This window comes from Berghia stephanieae, chromosome 10 (assembly GCF_034508935.2).
Source record: "Berghia stephanieae isolate SIO BIC M18660-M18661 chromosome 10, UCSD_Bste_1.3, whole genome shotgun sequence".
NCBI lineage: Eukaryota > Metazoa > Mollusca > Gastropoda > Nudibranchia > Aeolidiidae > Berghia > Berghia stephanieae.
Window position 1 is genome coordinate 22,507,663 of NC_088369.1, and position 23,553 is coordinate 22,531,215.

Genomic DNA, 23,553 nt, shown 5'->3' on the forward strand with positions numbered 1-23,553 from the left:
ATAATAATAATAATAATAATAATAATAATAATAATAATAATAAATAATAATAATAATAATAACAACAATAATAATAAAAATGGTATCAATTAATTGTGTCTCACGCGTCACACCATAACAACAAAATAATATAACTAACACACTAGAAAATAACACACGCTTCAAAGAATGACACAAAACCATGTACTAGACGTGTCTACAAGTGTGTCAATTCTAATACAAACCAAATCAGGCCATTGCTCTCATTTTATTTCAAAGATACTAAAAACAACCCTCCTCTCAGCATTCTCTCTCTCTCTCTCTCTCTCTCTCTCTCTCTCTGCTTTAAAACTTCATTTGATAAAAAAATAAAACAGAAAATGAACATAATATCTGAACACATGTCATTATCAATGTGATTTGAACCTCAGACTTTCAGAGGGAACTGAAAATATCAGTTTAGCTGTTCACAGCCTAGCTCAGTCCCAATCCAATGAACAAGAGCTCAAGAAATAAAAAAGTACAAGCTCCTTTTACTATCATCAATATAATTTATTATTATTATTATCATTATTATTATTATTATTATTATTATTGCTATCTGCAGAGCTCAAGAATAAAATGAAACAAACCCTTTTTACTATCATAACTATTATATTTTTTGGGATTATATGCAGACCCCAAAACAAACCATCAATGTGAATGTGAAATAACTAAATCTTCTTAAAATAACCTCTTTCTAGATTCCCCCCCCCCCCCCCCCCCCCCTACAAACAAGGAGACAATGGCACTGATTCGATTTCATTTGAATTTACATTTAATGTCTGTACGGATATCCAATTCTACATTTTTACTATGAAGGCATCAACATAATTGGATCACAAGATAGTAGTAGTTGTAATGATAATAATTAAAAAACACACTGAAATCATCATCATTATTATCATCGTCGTCAATTTCAATTATTTTTTTTCTTTTTACAAAATAAAAGGCCTTCAGTAAAATGTAGAGAGAGAGATAGAGAGAAAGAGAGAGATAGAGAGAAAGAGAGAGAGAAAGAGAGAGAGAGAGAGAGAGAGAGAGAGAGAGAGAGAGAGAGAGAGAGAGAGAGAGAGAGAGAGAGAGAGAGAAAGTCATTGATAAAATTAACAGTAAAAATGCTCAAACAGAAACATTCTAAAAACACTTTTTTTTTCTTAAAAAAAATCGCATTTGCTTTTGAGTTCTTGATTGAAAACATGGCAACATTGAAATAAAATTGGTTAAGAAATTCTTAATACATCAATTGTCATTAAGTAAATTCTAAAAAATATAGTAAAATATTTTCCTAAAAAAAAGATATTCATTAGTGATAATAATTGTATTTTCAAAGACATTGAATAAGTTAAGAATCATTTCTCTCACCCGAGTGAGTGATAAAAACCCATCAAACGGTTTTTACTAACTCACGGTGAAGTCTTTTATGAATCTTCCAATGTATTTGTTGTATCTTTCCCTTGAAAAGGCATATCATTATTCAATAGTTACTCTCAAAAATATTTCAGGGGAATTTAAGACTACGATTCAATAAAACAGAATCCAAACCATACCAATAATGTGACTGTGACACATTTCCCACAATGCCGTCATGAAAGGACTTCATGTCACCGATCTAAAACCCATTCAATAGAATAACATTACACATACCATAGCAGGCAGGTGTGTATCATCATGTAACTTTCTACTTCCCAGCCTTAACAGGATAAACTGAAAATGATATTAGATCTAGTCTAAAATTATTTAATTAGTTTTTATTCTTATTTGTTTTTTTTGTTTTTTCATGTCAACGAAACAATGCACGTTCTTATTTGATAACAGACAGAACAGACAAATAAATGCAGTTGATTTCTGTCTATAAAGTTTATATATTTGGAATTTGCAGGTAATCCTGTGTGTAGAGCTCATGGCAAGGAGATATAAAGATATATTCCATGATTATGGCAATTCAATGGCCTTGGAATCCTAACATCAATCAATATAAGTAAAGTTACAAAATAAATTGGAAACAAAATAAGATTGTGTTTGAAAAATATCAAACAAGTTTTACTTCTCAAGAAAAGGAAACATCAAATGGCAAGATTGGGACTTCTTCTGCTTTGTACACGCTTGGTTTTCCTTTATATCGTTTTAATAAGACACTTTATTCCAATCTATCTTTTATCAAAACCCAAGCCAAAATAACCCTCTTTCAAAATTAAAGAAAAAATGTGATGTGCTGTGATAAGTAATCACGAGTCTTTGCATTTTTGTAGCTAATAATAAATGATTTGCGTTGCACATTTACATCAATTGATTCGTAATCTTGGAATAAAGTCAACAGCATCGATAACAGCAAATTCGCTGACAGATAACTATTACTGAACTTTTAAAATACAATTAAGACGGTCTACACCGTTATTTGGTTTTACTTTACGGCAAAAGAATCACTCTTCTGTTTGAGAGATTAAAAAAAAAAAACAACCAACATTTGGAGAAACTGATATGCCATAGTACAAGTCCTTGGGGACCTGTTTGATGGCAATAATACTCATATAACATCCGTTTTGACCATGTTTATATCTATACCAATGAGATTTTGTTCAATTACTAAAGTCATGATATCTACATCAAAAGTTATAAATTCACAATGAATTAATTTGAAGGTGGCTGGTAATCACTGCACTGGTAGAACCTGTTTATTTCCCTTTCTCTGTGAATATCGTCTTCTTGCTTGGCTGTGTTGATTCCTTTCCGTCCTTCCATCGGTCTATCCATCCAATTGTGTAAGTGAGTGAGTGAGAGAGAGAGAGCGTGTGTAAGTGTCTGTGTCTTACCTTCCAGTTCTAAGAAGGGGGCAAGTCGATGGGAATGTGGTAGTACTTACATCGAGAACGTTTGCACGTTTGTCGAGTGACGAAATCACGGCACACAGTCACTCGGTCATTGGAAACTTCTACATAGTCTGCAAAGTGGATGAAATAGTACAGGAACATGGGTAACCCGATCTCATCAAAGGGGAGTTTATAGCTGTTTGTTTTTGTTTTTAAGGGTTTTACAGCGCTTGCAACACATTAAGTTCATATCAGTGCCAGTAAAAAGGAAGAAAATTGGATTGTAAAAAGTTCTAGAATTACAATTAAAGCACACAAGGTAAGACAAAGGGGAATTTGGTTCAAATAGGAAACAGATGTAGACTCCAAGAGCACACTATCAAAGTAATTAGTTTGAGATCACCAGTTTTAGCCAGACACCAGCACAAGATCCCATTAAGTGGAATACACTCAAATGGTTACAAATCATATATTAAAAAATATCAATACAGAAGCCTACAACTCTGGTATTATGCTGCCTCGGCAAGATACAACCCCCCCCCCCCCCCTCTGATTCTTTAAAGCCTAAATCATGAATTTTGAATTTGAGTGATATTGCTGTCTTTTATTAACAATGACGAATGTCAATTTGTGACTTTTGATAAGCTAAAATGTAATTGTAGTGACTTTGAGTTTAATATACAATTTTCAACGTTAAGGTCACTCCGACATAGTTATTACCATTTAGATACCTCACAAATATTATTCAGTCAGATAATCTGACAACCTATGGATCAAATTGTAATAAATGACGAGGGAGGTAAAAAAAAACCCAACAAATCCAACATGACAAACCAGCATGTTATAATGTGCTGTCATCACGGGATGAATCGATGCTTCAAGTCTTGCCAAATTCACAAATCCTCCATGAAACAAATCAACATTAAATATAACGTGTGTCGGCTATCTGAGTAGCTTGATCAGTATTGAAGAAAGATAACTCTGATTTTCAGGGATGCCCTTCGCTAAGATTAAAAAAGCCTGAAATGTTTTGTCATAAAGAGCACATAATATATGAAAATATTTCATACAAGGCTTATCTTCATCAAATGGAATCACCCTTGATTCATAGATATGATACATATCCATCTAACTTCCCCTTAACTGTTACCTTTAAACAACCAATGCCTTTGTCTTTTAAAAAATCAACTCACCAAGGTCAGACAAAAACTTTTTAAAAGCCGGGTTTTTTGCGGCTTTAACGGAGCCAGACAAAAAAGATCTCCATGGATTTTGTAATGTAATAAGACTATGAATAAATAAATAAAGTGCATTATCTCTTACTCTTACCTTCTAAAATATGAACCTTCTTACAGGAGGAGCTATGGCACCTCCCTGACCTAAAATCTCGGCACACTGGGAGGGTGTCCAGCAACTGGAATACCCAAGGGTCAGACATCATCATCATCAACGGATGGATGGATGGATGGAAAAGCAATCGAGTCCAATGATGGAACAGCCGACACAAGTTGATGAAAGACCAGTTGAGGAGGTGACGGCAAGAAGAATGGGGGGAAAACGATGGGGAGGGGATTTTGGGAGTTTAAAAAAAAATAAAAAAGGATTAGTTTTCAATGAATTATAGGATTTTAATCAATATAATATAATAATATTTCAATGCTGATATAATAAAGGCTGCAGTTGATGTAAGTTGGAGAGCTCTAAACTCAAGGCATTACGGATTGTATTTTGAGTATATTGTTGATATGTGAGGCAGGCGCTCAAGGGAAATGTGTCCACATGACACTGGAAGTACTTTTGAGATGTGGTTAATGAAAAGCGTTTTGGGACTTTCTCATGAAGAATTGAAATTTCCCAATTAAATGGTAGTTTGTTCAATTCTGCATCATTTCATAAAATTTTTAAGTTAAATTTGCATTTTAAACAATTTTTTTCTTCTTCTGAGAGCTCATTTAACTTTGAAATGACATTTAGTCAACTTTGAAACGGCTTTCTTAAAAAATCAATTTTGTACAGATTGTCTTCTTCAAATGGCTGTCACTCAACCAATTTGTAACAGTTATTTTTTAAAAAAGTATATAAATAAATAAACAGCAAAATATATAAAATTGTCTTCCTTTCACACCGTACCAATAACTCAATTTCCATGAAATGTGACACGTGGACCATTTCCCTAAACAGAGCATCTCACATTTTGTGAATGTCTCTCGTCTTTCCTTGTTGCCAGGTGCACAGAGTAGCCAGTTAGAAAAAAAATCCACTGGGCAAAAGGACTGCCAGGCCTCTTTGCTGAACTGATCAAATAGTTTTTTCAATTTTGGCACAACTCATTCACGTTAAAATCGGGGCTCTATTTAACTCATCTTAATTTATAAATATGTATAAAAAGAAAACAAGGATCCTGATAGCTCAGTTGGTAGAGCACTCGCTTCACTCCTAAAAGGAACAGGATCGCTCCTGGATGAAGTCAAGATTGTTTTTTGTCTGTCATCCTAGGAGTGGTCATAACCAAAGCATTCTTTTAACACACCGAGACAAAAGAGATTGAACCAGTCAGTGTCCAACACTTTTCCATTCTAATGGGTACATTCAAATAATCGACATGCAATTCCCCTACTAATCATTCCAGCCCTATAAGCCATCCACCCGTGTTAGCATCATTTCATAACAAGCATAAACAAAGGGAGGTAATATAAAAAGTCAAAATGACGATAATACATAAAACTTGAAAATCAAACAAAACATTAAAAATAATTTAATGTAAAGCTCACAACAATTAATATTACGATATTAATATCAAAACAAAAAGCCCAATGAAAACATGCAAAAAGCCACAAATTCAATTAAATGTGCGTGGGTATTTCTATATTTTCCCTAATGGCGGTGTCGTTGTGCAGGAGTTCTAAATTCTGGGTACGACTAAAAGCTACCACTGAGAAATGAAAGACAATAAAACAATTACATCCCACCAAATGGGTCAAGAAAGATAATTATGTTAAATATGGGACTTTTCAAAAAATTATTCAAAAAAAAAAAAAAAGAGGAAAAAAAAGGGAAGGGGGGGGGGAGAGATTTTGAACATAGAAATACATTTTAAAAACTTTTTTTTATTAACTTTTAAAATGTTTTACTGTATTTCTTTCAAAGAAGTAGAGTTTCTGAGCGAGAATGGAACTTATAAAATCTAGATTCGTTTTAAGGAGGGGGTGGGGGGGGGGTGAATTTTTAAATATAAAATAATGGGCAAAATAGTTGTCAGAAACAGGAGTCTTACAGTTCCATTCTCACTACAGATGGCATCGGATTAGTGCTAATTGTAACCAAAATAAGCTGTTGTTACTTTGTCAAACTTAAGTATTAAATTTATAAATAGGGTACTTGTTATTCATTAAAATTTGGTTATACAAATTCTTGTGTGTGTGTGTGTGTGTGTGTGTGTGTGTATGAGAAGCATATTTTACCATTTCTCTTCTTCTCTCTATCTGTGTACATGAACCTTGTGAGTGGGATTGACTGTGCATGTGTAATGAGAGTGGGGTATTTAGCGATGCATGGAGCACTAGGTGAGGAGTGAGGGAGAAATGTAAATAAAATGACATGCATATCTAACCCTACATCAGACCTGTGTAGGTGGCAGCAGCCGACAAAATTGTCAGAAAACTTATCATAGAAGGTATGATGACACACACCGATGTTTGAAGACAACAACGTGCTGGCATAGAGTGCAAAATGATGAGGAAAAGAGTAAAGGATTGTGGCGATATTGTAAGAAATCCGATGGATGTTTTACAGGTCTGCTTTCTTTATTTTGTTCCGAAGTTTTAAAGAATAATTAAACAAAAAAAAAGGCAAAAATAGCTGCAACTCATCATTAAGTCTGATTCCACTGGGACAGATCCCAATAGGTCAATGGCAGAGTACATCTGCATAACAATGACTGCCATCTTAAGGAAAAAGACCGTATCTGGCCTCTTATTTCAAGCTTAAGCCACACTGGACCCGTATCAATCCCGGTTGCAGATAATATTTCTCTGACTCCCCAGGGTAGCTGAGTCTGTTAGAGCTATCTGAATGAACTTTGTGACAGACGGGGTATATCACCCTATCCAAAAGGTATCAATAAATTACTACTGTTCATTAATTAAAACGGGAACAACTCTGGTCCATGGGCCTTATGATTCTGAAAAACTACTGTGTTGTGTACAGTTTTGGGCTGGCCGTCAGATTGCTTTATGAAAAGTATTACGTCCCATTATTTCTGTAGAGCAATGTAAACTGGATCACATCTCATTGAAAGGGTTTTTATTCTATCTATATTCACCCAGGGCTATGAGGTTTAGAGTCAACACTGATATAAGGCTGCTGATTGTAATAGCTGTTGATGAACATTGAAATAATGGTTCTCTGTAAGATTTAAATTAGGATTTTTGTTGTGGATAGTTCTTCCTTTTTTGGCATGAGTTAGTTTTTTACTTTCTTTTCTTTTAATTTATGCTATTGTCATAACACAATACCTGGGCATTTGCACCAAAATACTGTACACTGTAAGCGTTATTGGGAATTGCAGTTGTAGCAGCAGCAGCAGCAGACAGTGGCGATGGCAGCGGTGGTTGCAGGGGCAGTGGTTGCAAGCAATGTTGTTGTGCAGGACTGGCGACTAGGAAACTGTTAGCACCACTGGGTGGGACATTGCCGGCTACAGCAGCTGACTGATACAACAGATTGAGACCATTGCTGTTGTAGAACGTAGGGTGGTTGTTGTGGTTGTTGCTGCTACTGTTGAAGTTGATAGTGCTAGGTGGGTCACTGCTGTTTGTGGTTGTAGTGATAGCAGCTCTAATGTCATTGTGTGAGAAGAGAGACTTGGGTAATGAGGATGAGGAAGGAGAGGCAGAAGTAATGATAGCTGATGACAAAGAGTGGATTGGGGTCGAGTTTGAGTTAAAGTCGCAGTTGTTGGCAGTAGGAGTAATGACCATCCCATAAGGACTGGTGGTAAGACCTGAATGGGACCCTAGAGGTGACGGAGAGTCCCCAGTTGCTGAGGGAACAGCGGCACCCGGAGTGACGACAGTAGCTAGTTGAGGTGTCAGGGGGTTTACTACAGTGTTTGCAGCAGACGGCAGCCCCGTAAGGTTTAAACTCGACACATCATCGGATTGGGGATAGCATTGAACATCTACGTTAGTGTTGTTAGTGTATTTGTTAATAATATATTTTAAAATGTTAAGGAATTTTTACAATCAATATCATTGGAAAATGTTTTGTTTTCAAGAATTTTTTTTTTTTTGGGTGGGGGAGGAGATTATGTAAAAGAAAAAGTTAGTAGGATTCAAGTTTTGTATGGTTTATGGGAGTTGTTTGAAATAGAAAGTAATGAAAATAGTGATAGACAAAAGGAAATGATTGGACAAGTCACGAGTTACAAAAAGAGGTGACATTCCCAGCAGTGACACGTGCAAGTCATGTGACAAGAAATTGTGGTGGAAGTGGTGGTAAGGGGGGTAAAAAAAAAAAAAGTAAGGGGTCGGGGGAGGGGGGAGAAAAAGGGAGGGAGAAAACCCACAACGTTAAAGAAGCTTGCATGCAAAAATAAAATGTTATAAAAGGATTAAAGAAAAAAAAAAGCAAAACAACATCCAATAAAAATTCAACAGCAAAATGAACTAAATGTGCAAAACATGAATATTAATGTTGGGTATAATAAAAATACTAATATGTGTAATAAATGTTAATGAATTAAGTTCCATTAGTGTCTTCTAACAAGGACCAATCGTTTTGATAACACAACCTTATAAAACAGAAAGCAAAACAACCAACTGGATGTTTTGGTCACAGTCAAATCAGAATCCGTTCCAGCCAATTTGTTTGAAGTCATTACCACTCAAGGCTTATGGTTACAGTAAAACTCAAACCTTCCCCCAATCCACTCTTTGTCATCGGCTAACATGACTTCATACACACTTGTTCAGTAAAATGCTGTGTCTTTATTAATCATTTTGTCATTATTCAGAAAACTAATTTCGCTGCTTGCACTGTCAAAGGTTGTGTTTCAAAATTGATGAAAAACAACAACAAAAAAACATGCAAATAATGATGACTTGACAAAACAATAAGATAAAACGAGTAAAATGCAACCTGTCTTCACGATTCATATCGCATGATCCACTTTCATCCCTCGATCGATTATTTGTTAATCAAATACGCACCCACTGACACGATTAATGTCAGGGCTAAGTCGCTTTCATCCTTGCCTTAAATAACACACTTATAGGCAGAATCTATTTCATTTTTTTGGCTAATCTATATATTTTTCCCCGACAGACGCATCGCATCCTTGACTGATCCATTATGCTGCACTCAGTGCTGTGTCTTTTATTGACACGTCTGCAGACGTCATGGAGACAAATACCCCCACACTCCCACCTCTCCAATTTAAATGAAAACTTGATGTCCCGAGTCACTTTGACACGAGCCATTTTAGCCTTTATCCATTTACCTACTTTTTAAAAGTGAAGACAAGTTGCATTTTAATTGTATATTTTTTAATGAAAAATCTTTAGTATAATTAAACAAATAAATGGATTATTAAACAAAAACAAAATAAACTACTACCAACTAAAATTAAACACAAACGAAATAAAAAAACCCAAAAAACCTTTACAACCAATGCCTAATGTTAAAAGCTGTTATAAACTACAGGATGCAAGTATAATAATAAAAACAAACAAACAAACAAACCATCTACGATATTGTATTGGAATGATTGAATGTGTTAATGAGTGAGTAAATAACCCATCGATGAGTCATTCTATGGGGTGAGTCAAAGTCAAAGATATCTTTTTTTTTAAAGTGACCATTAATAATGAATAAGGAGTGGATTAAAATTAATGGTGATGAATAATCCATTAGATGTCAATATGTACCCATGATTCAGTGGAAATATTGACGACTCTGGATCTCATGAAATTAATTCAATTCCGGAGAGACATTTTCAAATCAAGTAAAATTGAAGTTCAATATTTCGAATATATAATTTAATCCCATTTAGACTCGTTAAGTATATTTTTAAGAAGAATTTTGCTGACAGTTTAAATATTAAAGAAATAATAATAGATGCCAAATGAAAACCTCTGTAGAATTTATTCATATACATTTCAGTTTGCACCCAGAGTGTTCAAATATTCCTCCGCATCACAGCCACAACAATAGGTAAAGCATGAGTTATAAATAAATCTATTGCTTTTCGCACTAGTTGCATCTTTTCTTGTTATATAACTGGGACTTTCAAAAAATTAAAAGTTATTATGATAGGTATTTGAAGTAAAAATGGTTTGACACATACGTGGTTGAGTGTAGGGGAGATGGTCTAGAAGGGGGAGGGGTGAGAAGAGAAGAAGCAAACAAATAAACAAGTCATTTACATGGAAGATAGTGTCAGTGTCAACAATCTTTGCATTCTGTTAGTTGTGATGGCTTAAATGTCAAACTCAAAACATAAAACAACTCTCGTGATTAATAATAATGATAATAATGATGATTATGATAATAATAATAATAATAATAATAATAATAATAATAATAATAATAATACTAATAATAATAATAATAATAATAATAATAATAATAATAATAAAAGTAATAAAATAATGATGATGATGATGATCATAATAATAATAATAATAATAATAATAATAATAATAATAATAATAATAATAATAATAATAATAATAATAATAATAATAATCGACATCATCTTCATAGTCGGTGTTCTCTCATTACAGATGTAGGTATTTATGTTTCATCCTCAAATTTTATAACAGCGCATTTTCATTTTCAAAAATATTGTCAAAACCTAAATGTCTTTCCAGCTGTGTAAAGCATGCCGTGCCCAAATTTAACAGGATTTTTAATCATTTCAATATCCTTCTTGGCAGTCACGTGATCTCTGCTACATCAGTAAATATTGGTTCTTATCACCATCACCATTGCTATTATTCTTTTCCTTCTTCTTTACAATCATTATTACTATTACCAAAATCATCAGCGTCACATCAGTATCTAAAATGCATAAAAATATAATGAATGGATTTCCTGAATAAATGTTCCATTTCATTATTGTTCACATCAATGTGATTACACTGTGCTCGCAAGCCAGAACAAATCTGTACACTGAAACATCAAGCACATTGCAAACAAATTAACTGTGCTGGCCCAACAATTATCTTTATTTGAAAAAAAAATGGTGTAAAAAAAACAAAAACTAACAGCAAGATATGGGGAAAAAAATATGAGAGAATTGAAAAATAAAGATCAAAAAAAAAAAAAGAAGAAGAAAAGTTGCATTGTGATTAGATTTTTGAAAAACATATGCGTTATGTTACATTTTAAAAGTGTATCACTATGATATATATCTACATGTCTTTAATTTTCTTCAAGAAAACAAATACAAGATGCAAGAGCACTCAAAAAACCCCAACAATTTAAATAAAATGGGGGGGTGTTGGATCTACACTGAAAGACAGTGACTTGTCAATGTGCATGCTCAACATAAGCTACTCGTGTTTTTGGGTTGGTGCGCTCACATCTATGATATTTTTTTTAAAAATGAGTGTTCACTTGCGTGCATGCAAACACACCTTATAGTCCGTTCCATTTGTATACATAATGCCCTAATCCTGACCTATTTACCTTCCCCTATCAAACACTTGCATGCATACAAACACACCTCACAGTCCGTTCCATTTGTATACATAATGCCCTAATCCTAACCTATTTACCTCCCCCTATCAAACACTTGCGTGCATGCAAACACACTTCACAGTCGTCCATTTGTATACATAATGCCCTAATCCTGACCTATTTACCTCCCCCTATCAAAACCCTTGCATGCATGCAAACACACCTCACAGTCCGTTCAATTTGTATACATAATGCCCTAATCCTGACCTATTTACATTCCCCTACCAAACCCTTGCACTTGCATGCATGCAAACACACCTCACAGTCCATTCCATTTGTATACATAATGCCCTAATCCTGACCTATTTACCTCTCTAAGCTTAGCTTTTCATCTTCCGATACCTCCCCCCCCCCCTTCCCCTCCCCTCTCTCTCTCCTCCCTTCATATGGATTGTTTTTGTTTTTTAAATCATCAACACAAATCACTCTGAAAGTCGACTTGAGAAATAAAAATTCATTCAAAGATACATGTATGGACGGGACTATTACTACCTCAAGTCTGATGACTACAGCTTATAAGCTTATCATTAACTTTTCACAAAGAGAAAACATCTTCACCAAAAAAAAAAAAAAACAACAACATTTTAGCTTTATGCCCCCAATTCCGAGATAAAAGGCTAATAAATTTTCGTTTGGTGATCGGGATTTGTTAAAAAATAATTTTAAAGGGTCTGTATTTTGACTGAGCATGCAATGAAAATTACTCTTTCTTTTCAACTCATTCAACAATTCAAGAGTCCGATATTTTGGATTATGGGATTAATGGGCCAAAAACTACATAAAACGTATAATGTTGATGTACTACAAACAATACTTAATGTGTTTCTGAGGTGTTAAGACTGCTTTATGAAAGATGAACTAAAAGGCGGTAGGTAGACAGGCTGAGATAAACTCTCAATAACGTAGTAGTGGTTAATGTGACAGCTACTGAGAAAAAAGGAAGAAAAAGAAAACAAACAAAAAACTTCCAGAAGTATAAAAGAGTAGACTACTCACATGGCATAGGGATGTAGGATGGATGCTGTTGTAGTGGTACCAAGGAGGCCGCCTGTTGTTGATAGGGAGACATCAAGTGGTTGGCCGGGTACAGAGGGATGCCCCCTTTGCCCACGGAGGCATCTCCAACGGCGATTCTCTTGTAGGCGGGGATGATACCGGGGACTGAACTCTGCTGATGGTGAATCGTGGTGGGGAGTTTGGTTGTTGCAGGAAGGAAGGCATCGTGGTGGGGAGATCGGTTGTTGCAGGAAGGAAGGTCAGGGACGAAGCCCAAATCCAGGTTATTGGGATGGGTGACATTGTCAGTCGTTTGGGGAGGTTGCCGAATGAAAGGAAGATGAGAAGGAGAAGGAGAAATAGAGAAGAAATAAGAGAGGCAAAGAGAGAATAGAATAGGGCAACACCGTTTTGATATGGGGAGAAGTAGTGATAGAAGAGCAGACAAAAAAAAATTATGGTTAGTATTTTCTTTGGTAACTTTTCCTAGTATAGATCAAAATAAACCGTAACTGATATTTCCATCATTTAAAAAAAAAAAAAGAAAAAGAAAAAGAAAACAAATAATTAATTAATTAATTTAAAACATGAATGAATCAAAATGTAAATTGGATAAGAAAACCCAATAATCTTAAATGGTATCACAAGTAAACATAGAAGATCAAACGTGGAAATATTGAAATTGTAAATGATCAGATGTGAGACAATGACAGGTTGGGAAAAGGTTCATCTTAGATGTGTTAATGAGATGAATTGGTTTGAATGTCAAGGGTGAATGCATGATGAAGAGAGATATCGAGAAGTAGACAGGGGAGAGAGAGAGAGAGAGAGAGAGAGAGAGAGAGAGAGAGAGAGAGAGAGAGAGAGAGAGAGAGAGAGAGAGAGAAGGGGGAGAGAGAGAGAGAGAGAGAGAGAGAGAGAGAGAGAGAGAGAGAGAGAGAGAGAGAGAGAGAGAGAGAGAGAGAGAGAGAAGAGAGAGACATGTGAGAATAAAAATAGAGGTAAAAGACCAGGAAAGTAAGATGTTAGAAGGGACCAAGAGGGAGGAGGAAAAAAAGAAGAAAAAGAAGAAGAAGAAGAAGAAGAAGAAGAAGAAGAAGAAGAAGAAGAAGAAGAAGAAGAAGAAGAAGAAGAAGAAGAAGAAGAAGAAAAAGAAGAAGAAGAAGAAGAAGAGACATATAGAAAACATAGCAAGAGAGGATGAGGACAAATGAGAGAGTAAATGAAGAGAAGCAAGACTTGAAAAGGGTGGTTTGAATGAATGACAGTTTTAAAACAAAGACAAATTGATTTCAAGAACAGGTCCCTTCAGCTCCCTTATTACGTAGACATTACTAACAAAACAAACAAACAAATTTTTTTTTAAAAGAAAAGAATAGAAAACAAAAAGGCAATAATAAAGGAGAGCAGTTGTACTGGAATGAATGAATGACTGACAATAATGACAATAATAACATGACTACAACAACTAGGTACTAAAACAAATGCAAAAGGAATCGTCAAGCTACACCTTGGCTAAAGTGACTCTCCGTGACAACCTGGTATTGTGTCGGAATAAACAACAACAACAACAACAATTAAATTCAACATAATCCCGAGTTGAAAACTTTAATTTTTAATTTTTTTTTTCGTAGTATAAGAACCAAAACTCCCTCTGATCATTCAAGCTCTTTTTATCATTTTGACTCGATGATTTCAATCAAATGTTAAAGCATCTGGTTCACACCCTGGACACCCAATACCATTAAGGGACGAGTGGCCACAACTATACTATGATCCACCGTCTTAATCCTGCATCGTATTGGGATCGGACAAACCAGGTGTCCAAGAGTGAATTTCAGGTTAAAAGTGACCAGAGAGATTTGATATTCTACATTTTCATTCCATCAGAATTAAATTCTTTATTATTAATGAAGCAAAAAAATTAAAAATAAATAAATTAAATTTTTAAAAATAAAATGTTCCCGCGCGTCTCAAATTTTAGTCTATAAATTCAATTTTCCAAAACTTAACCGATACGACATAATACTGTTTTGATACGACGGGTCACGAATAGCCAGTGCTATTTAATGATACATTATAAAGGCATTCCAAACTAGACAAGAAATAGAAATAAAAGGTGAAGAAGAAGAAGAAGAAGAAGAAGAAGAAGAAGAAGAAGAAGAAGAAGAAGAAGAAGAAGAAGAAGAAGAAGAAGAAGAAGAAAAGAAGAAGAAGAAGAAGAAGAAGAAGAAGAAGAAGAAGAAGAAGAAGAAAAAGGAGAAAAAATATTTATTTTTTTAATTTAAAAAATAATGTAGAGTTGTAGGGAATAGGGGAAGGTGAAGGATGTTTTATTTTAAATTAAAAAAAGAATTGGTAGGTAACAACCATCAAGCTTAATTAGCAATGAAAGCAGAAAAAAAAGTGAGAGGTATAAAATACAGAGTTACATAGAACTTCTAAAATCATAGTTATGTTAACAACACGAAGAGTTATTTAATACTTTTATGAATTAAGTTATTATAATGTAATTAATGGCAATATTAATAATAAAAATAAACAGTAATATTAATGACCATAATATTATTAAAAAGAGTAGTATTAACAGTAATAATAATAATAATATTAATAATGATAATAATAATCAATAATAGTAATAATAATAATAATAATAATAATAATAATAATAATAATAATAATAATAATAATAATAATAATAACAATAATAATAATGATAATAATAGCAATAATAATAATAATAATAATAAATAATAATAATAATAATAATAATAATAATAATAATAATAATAATAATAATAATAATAATAACGTAAACATAATAATGACAAGAACAACAACGAGACAAAACAGTAACTCACAGTCACGGAAAAACAATGACCAAAAAAAAACAACAAAAAAACCTCAAATTACAAATAATTGTACACAAATATTGATTGCACATACACAAAAAAAAAAAGGTACAAAACAAAACAAAACAAAACCAAAAAAAAAACAAACAAACATAAAACAAAACAAAAGAAAAACAAAATATTTAACATCAGAACCTATCATTTTATATAGTATTGTTGGATTTGTACAATATCATCCTTGAATCATATTTTTACATTTAAAAAATGTTTATTTTCCAACTTATCCTGATCTTAATTGAGAAAAAAAAAATAATAATAGGATCAAATAAAATCAAATTGGAATATTATGGAAGTTTGAACTTATATTTTTCCTTAACTCATAAATTTGATTGATTACAACTACTATCATATAAGATACTGTAGTTGTCGTGCTATAAGTATTGTGACAATCAATGAGAATAATAAATTCGAAAATGTAAAAACAAAAATAAAATTGTCTTCATGACACTTCAAATCATATTTATATAAGTGGTACTGTAGATTTTCCATCTTCTACATTCTAATATTTTCACATAATTGAATCAAAGCTTTGGTTTGTTATTGAAATAGGAGAAAATTTGCAATGCTACGAAAATTTGGGTAAAAATCTAATAGAGGAGGACAGTTTGATTGAACCACTTATGCCTGCCATTGACAGTCGCCCGTTCCTTAGTATCAAATGATCATAGGTATATCATTATCATTGTTGTTTTATGTTTCTATGATCAACAACAGAAATTTACCACCATAGAAACTGGACATGTGCTTCTCCTTTGAAAGTGATATGATGTGAAATTTAGTGTTTTATATAACTTATAACTAATTCAATAGGGAATGAGATTAGCGGAAGAGTAGTGTCCCTTGATTGGACGTCACCCATACTCTGTGACGTCACCGGCGGAAAAGTTATTAGAGAGAGAACGTCATGTTGGTTGTGCGCATGCGGACGAGAGACACATGTGCACAACCAACATGACGTTCTCTCTCTAATAACTTTTCCGCCTGTGACGTCCAATCAAGGGACACTACTCTTCCGCTAATCTCATTCCCTATATATGTCCTTTCTCATTGAGAGCATTTCACTAAAAATGACAATCGACCAGGTAATCCAAACCTATGGCAGCCAAGCAAATAATTCTAAATTCTTTTCCCCGCTATGCATTCCAGCTGGATAAGAAAAAAAAAAAAAGCTTTAAAGGCAATGAAAATGTATTTAAGCATGAGGGTCATAACCCCCCCCCCCCCCCCTTTGCACCGTCTACCAAGAATCAATGGGTATTTCCATTATGATATAGCATTTAATTTTTGGATTATTCTAAAGCAGGATTGTATTCAAAAATTAAAATAGGTTAGAGAATTGGCTTGTTAAGAATTTAACCCGCCCCCCCCCCCCCCCCAAATAAGAAGTTTTAACTGAAAAAATATCTTATATAGTTTGATCAAGCATAAGAAAAAGTTGTTTATGACATTGGCTCAGTCGGTTAATTGTGTGTCTTTGAACACGTTTGAGATAAAAATAGAGGCACTGGCTTAAATAAGGACAACTGTAGCTTTTATGGCAACCAGCAAAGCATGATGCTATTCATCATTTTCAATTATGAGCTTATCAGCTAAGGTCTATGAATGTGGGGTGTTTTTGGGGAGGGGGAGGGGAAGTTGAATGGGGAGGTGAGCGAGGGAGGGAGGGAGGGAAGAGAGGGTCGGAGGGAGGGGTATGATCCAGTGGGGTGGGATCTTCTTTGTAAGGAATGTAATGTTTAGAGGAGAAAAGGAGGATGAATGTTGAAAATAAATTGGCAAGAAAGAGGACAGAAAGACATTCGATAAAATTGATGTGTCTCTCGTGGAGTTTTTTAAATCGGTGTTGTGTCTTTAAGAGTTATACAACACTTTTAGGTCATTCCAACACCAGTAAAGAAATGAGCAGATGACAAACTATTCAAAAGATTAAGGTCTAGCCTTCAAACATTAAAGAAAAAACAAGAGACAGAAGCAATTAGTTCAATGACGGTGATAACCAGTGGATCCAAGTCCAAGAGCAGTTATAATTCCTTGAAATGAGCAAGAACCCACATTGACAATGCTAAGACAGTCCAATCTCTTTCTCATGACTACAGTTTTACGAGTATGTGGGAAGAAAAAAGGGATGTCTGAAAATTAGATGGTTGGATAGGGTAAAGGATGATATGAAAGAACTGGGCCTGGAGGAGAATGATGCTATGAACCCAATAAATGGAGATGTAGCATTCATTATGGCAACCCTGCAAAATGGGGGATAAGCTGAAAGAAGAAGAAGAAGAAAACAGATTTACAAGTTCTATCGCAGACTGATTGTAAACCATTTCAATACAATAACTAGTGTTGAAAAGGAGATATAGTATTTATTCAGGAGCCAGAGCTGTGTGAATTCTGTAACATCAAAAGGACAATAACAGTTGCTTATTACCCTGGGGCAGAATTTTCTGCTTTTATCCTATTGTCCCATATGAATATAATATCTAAAAAACCTGAAACTGACAGCCATCCTATAACAAAACAGTTTGAATATAGAAAACAAAGGAATTGGCTATATTATCAGAGAAAGAAGGGAAGAAACTAGATGGGAACAAAAGGGGGGAGGAGGGGATTTTGGAGAGGGGGGAGGGAACAATGAAATGTTTAATCCTAAAACCATGGGGAAAGGATTAAGTAAATGGTCTTAATCCTACAGGAACAGGAATGACACAAACACACACATACATACACACAAAATGAAAAATAAAATTTAAAAAATAGAGCAATTATATAGCGTAATATCCACTAAACGTGCTCAAAAAGCTTTACAAGGGGTTCTGACCAACAGCAACAAGTAACATGTGGGACGAGACATGACGCCTGTTAGACAATATTACAATTTTTTGTTAATGGCCTGGTACTCATTTTACACTTGAGTAAGATGAAAAAATGTGAGTAAAGAGCCTTTTCCAAGGACTCAACTATGACTCAATCCAGGACCTTCTGACCTGAAAGTGAGTGTCATACCACTAGACCACATAGCCGCACAAAAAAGAAAAATATATATCCAAAACTGGAGGAGAAAGAGCTGAAGACAAAACAATAAAAGGCACTCGACAAGAAATGACGAATCTGATGACGATCATTGACAAAAAAGCTTCATGATATTTTACAAGGCAATATTTGGCTATACTTCAGAAGTTAAGCATATCCTGTTAATCTATTCTCTCTATTACTATTACGTATAGTCAATGCAAACACTTTAGCCAGTCTGTTGAGCCGTATTTATATTTTCTACTTCATTAGTCATGATTTATTTCTGATATATTTTAGATAAATATATATATATTTTTTTAATACAACACACTCTGGTCACATTTTCAATACTTTTAGACTTTTCTTTTTTTAGCCAGTCTGCATAATAAGTTAGAAAAAAAGAAATTAGCTTTAAAGATGTTTTACATTTTTTCCTCGCAGTGTGTCTATTTACAATGTTGAAAAAATAAATCACAAAACAATTTGTTTCCTGGAAAGAATCCAAATGATAAGCATTATATCTCTAGTTACTCAGCAGGCGTGTACAATACTGTAAAGATCATATCACTCCTAAACAAAGTTACACGTTTCAAGTTATTTTGCTGCGTACGGCGTGTAGGTTTGAATATTTTATACTTTTGACACACCAAAAAAAAAATGTATTCAGTTATGCAGGTATTAAAGATTTAACAAGTGACCAGAAATTGGAGAAGAAATTTTAACACGTTTTTTTTGTGTCCTAATTCAATTTCTCTTCATTTTTCAACTGATTGTTATGTGATACAAACCCTGCTGAATTCTCTCAATACAAATAATATGTCAAGAAAGAAAAAAAAACCCACAAACAAGACAACAATAAAAGAATAATGAAAACAAAACGATTCAAATAACCTACAACAATACATACAACGCAATAACAAAAACATTGACTGAAAACAAACATTCATGCACACAGCCAGTGCTCATAATCAACAAAAAATATAAAATATAATATGATAATAATAATAATAATAATAATAATAATCATGATGATATGATATATAATAATGATGATGATGATGATGATATAATAATAATATAATAATAATAATAATAATAATAATATAATAATAATAATAATAATAATAATAATAAATATAATAAAATAATAATAATAATAATAATAATAATAATAATAATAATAATAATAATAATAATAATAATAATAATAATAATAATCTTAACAATAACTACTATACAAGAACCAGAACCAGACAAATAAGGAATACCAGAAAGAGGTCGTCTGCGGGGTCACGTGGACGTTTCTTTGTCAGGACCATTGGGAGAGTGCCGGGGGCAGCAGCAGCGGCCGCTACAGCCGCAGACTGTGGCTATTAGTAGAGGTGATGGTGGTGGTGGTGGTTGTGGTGGTAGTGGTAGCGGCAGTAGCAGCAGCAACAGCAGCAAACAACCACCGCGGCAGCCAGTAGCAACAACATGACCCATTTTATAAGGGGGGAATGGTGGAATTTAGGGTGATAGGGTAGGGGGGGGGGGGGGGGGGGGGGGGGATTTGAGGGCCATGGGGGAATTTTTATAATTTTATGTATGTTATTTTTAATTGTTAAAAAATTTTTTATCATTGATTCAAACGTTTTCATAAATGCAAATAGTTTTTGTTTTTGAAATGTTTACATTAAGCAATATATGAAATCAAGTAATAAAAGTAAAGTTTGTCAACAAAATTTGTGTTGGACAATTTTTTTTTTACAGAGGCCAATGGGACATGGTTTGGACGGGGTGTTTTGGGGGTGGGGGGGGGGGGGGGGAAGGGCGTGAGGAGAAGGAAATTGGGGCAATGAATTGGGGGGGGGGGGGGGGAGTGGGGCAAAGGGGTGGGGGGTAATCAAGGGTCATGAGTCAAGATGGCAGTACAAACAAGGAAGCAACAAGCCAGGCGTGGACATACGTATGTATGTGTCAACGTATCAACAGACGTAGTAGTGATGAAAATGGAGCCAGGGAAGTGGAGGGGGGAAAAAATGGTGAAATGAAATAAAAAAAAGAAACAAAGGCGCTACCCGTAAGAATAATTATACAATTAGGACAGTAATTATGCCAATAATAATAATTATAATAATGATGGGGTGAAAAATAAATAAAATAGATATAATAATAGTAATAATAATAATAATAATAATAATAATAATAATAATGATAAATCATGCATGAGTTGTGGTCATCATAGCAAATCACAATGACAGGACAGGAATGAAAATGAAACAGTTTCCAAATGGAAAGAAACAATGCATGTACAATATGACCACCATCCCCACACATAGTAATAAACCAATAAGGATGCCACCGTTTTCCTTCCAACCTGTACATTTTATATTTAACACATACAAGTATGGAAAACACGTATCCAGTATTTTCAGGAGGTTTTTTGTGGGTTTTTTTTCCATTATTTTAATATTTTATTTTATTTTTAATAGCTAGTGTAATATGTCAAAATCACAAGAATTTTGAAGTAGAACATGTGTAAAAATGTATCTTTTTTTTCTTTCTTGTCTCTTAATTCTTGCGTTTTCAAAAATTATATTTAAACAAAATAAAGCCCCAATCTTTTGAATGTTTGTAAAAAAAAACCCCCATAAAACCCCACCTAAAATAAGGAGTGTTAGTTGTATAAATGCATGTATTTAATACATGTTACTGTAATGGGCCAAAAGGCAATGTCGATTCTGTTATATATATTGCAGAGCTAGAATTATTCTGGAAGTTCTAAAATGCTCACATGAATTGAGGTTGGCAATTTTTATATACTATAAATATATAGTTGTGGCCAAATGAAAAAGGATGCTTGCAACCAAAAATTGAATGATTGTCTTCAAATTATCACTTTAAAAATTTTCTTGAGCCTTTTTCAAAATTGCCCCAATAATAAAAATTTAAAAAACAAACCAAAAAACCGAAAACAAATCCCCTAAAAAATTCCAGATTATTCCAGTAAAACAGTGGCATCCCAACCATTGCACAAAAATCATAGCCACATGTTTGCTTTTTGGTGTTATCGGGCAGTTATCTTGCTCTGTTGTATATTGCAGCCAAATATAACATTTATTTTTTAAATAATAAAAATAAAAGATTGAAATTAAAATGCGAAAAAACATCTATGAAATTAATGGTAAAAACAGTAAATAACCACTCAAAGTATTTAGGTGTTTGCCTTTGCCCCCCCCCCCCAGTTTGAGTAATGGTTGATGTGTCATCCAGCAACCCGCAGCGTGGCAATAAATTTATGAGGATAATTATATCATTCTATATGGGGAATGGTGGGTAATATTGTAAATCTTGGAGTGTGTTTAGTTTGAATGTATCGGCTGAGTAGCTTTGTCAAACATGGCTAGCCAAATAGAAAAGAATTGGTGAATAAAAAAAAACAAATTCTTTTCGTTTCGCCAAAAGCTTTTATCTAGGCTTTTTGTTTGCGTCAGGCATATTGAAACTGAAAAAACGGATAAGACCATTCAGGCAGGAGCTCTTTTAAAAATATGTTTCCTTTTCCAAATAAAATCCCCCACATAAAAAAAAAAAATAAAACAAAGTAATGAATGATAATAATATTCCATTGCTGATGATTGGTTTGCCGTGACAAAGCCAAGTGTGAGCCAATTTTGAAAACAAAGATTTGTTTCCAAACTTTAATTGCAAAAAGACAACGGTCCTTAATTTACATCTCATTCATTGGCTTTGTTCTTATCTTATCAATCTAAACTTATCGTGGTTATCCACCTTTCATTTAAAAAGTTATTTGATCAAGCCTTTTTGACAAAGCTAGCGTTTGAGTTTGAAATTATGTCGTTTCACGCTTGGCAAGTACGTAAAAGGCAAAAAAAGAAAGAAATGCAACCGATAATAACAATGAAGATAGAATGTATAGTCTGGATAAGTTTACATCCAATGGGCTGATTCATTCAAATAGAAATACAGTTTCTTCTTTTCTTCAGCTCTAGTACAGCTTGCACATGCGACAGTGTCATTTTCATGTTTGCTTCAATCTTGTTTTCTTCTCAGTTCTACCTTACGTCATAATGTGCCACGACGACACTACATGTGTTGCTTTATACAACTATTTTTTCATGGACATCAACAAATCCAGAGCTACTTGCAATGATAATTCTGTCAAGGCTGGACAGCACGGCTGATAATGATGACCTACTTTGGCAAACAATAAATAATACATGGAAATATAAAACTAATGCCCCTCTTCAGGTGGGTGGTGGTTGTGGTTGTTGTTGTGGAAGGTGATGGGGGTTTACTAGAGGCTCAAAATAAATACAGTATGCACTGAATTCTAGCACACCCAATTCCAGCAAGCTCTACAAATACAACACGCTGGAACTGGGTGACCAAATTTTTATCTATATCATAACTAAGTCGTAATCTCCAATGAGCAGAGGATTTTGGCACAACTAGGAGTCAAGCACACGTTTTGGCTTATCCCAAGAGCGTGCTAGAGTCCAGCAATTACTATATAATATGCTGCTTTGTTAAACTGACATCATTGAGATAAAAGAGTATTAAAAAAAAAGTATACGAGTACAGTACAAGTCACTAAAATTATTTCTTTTAAAGAAATATTACCACAAATCATTGGATTGGTTTATGTTTGGTTTTCGTTTTCTTTCTTTTTCTTCAGTCACTTTCTGAAATTTTAAGTATTGCATCGCCAAACACTGAGGGGAAGATGAAACCATTTTAGACGCGCAAACTTAGATCAAAAATATGATTTACAGTAGCAGGGACTTGTACTGTACTATCAATTATTCAATCAGATAACCAAGCTTTTAGTAGGCGGCAGTGACGAGTCAAAATAGAAGTCAATAGTTTTTTCAAGGGAGCCGTTTGAGAAATACAAATTCGATTTATGTAATACATTGAGGGGGGGGCAAAATAAAGAGAAAAAAAAGAGGAAAAAAAAGGGATAAAAATGAAAAAAAAATTCTTTTAAATTCAAAACAAAAGTCTGCATGCGTCACATGACATGAAGAATGAAGACATGAAAACGAACTCCATCCTTAGGT

The 23,553-nt window shown here is 34.0% G+C and overlaps 1 protein-coding gene across 1 annotated transcript in view; it reads right to left on the bottom strand.

Moving 5' to 3' along the window:
- Positions 1 to 2,703: 2,703 nt before the first annotated feature.
- LOC144980612 (uncharacterized) overlaps positions 2,704 to 23,553 on the bottom strand; it is a gene marked incomplete at its 5' end in the record, with an annotated part of 156,398 nt that continues 135,548 nt past the window's right edge. The window contains 7 exons of the mRNA XM_078928291.1: positions 2,704 to 2,959; positions 4,158 to 4,242; positions 7,343 to 7,905; positions 9,241 to 9,327; positions 10,174 to 10,197; positions 12,567 to 12,738; positions 19,756 to 19,857. Of these exons, the coding sequence (XP_078784417.1) occupies positions 2,841 to 2,959; positions 4,158 to 4,242; positions 7,343 to 7,905; positions 9,241 to 9,327; positions 10,174 to 10,197; positions 12,567 to 12,738; positions 19,756 to 19,857 (1,152 nt within the window). The remainder of the gene's footprint in view (positions 2,960 to 4,157; positions 4,243 to 7,342; positions 7,906 to 9,240; positions 9,328 to 10,173; positions 10,198 to 12,566; positions 12,739 to 19,755; positions 19,858 to 23,553) is intronic.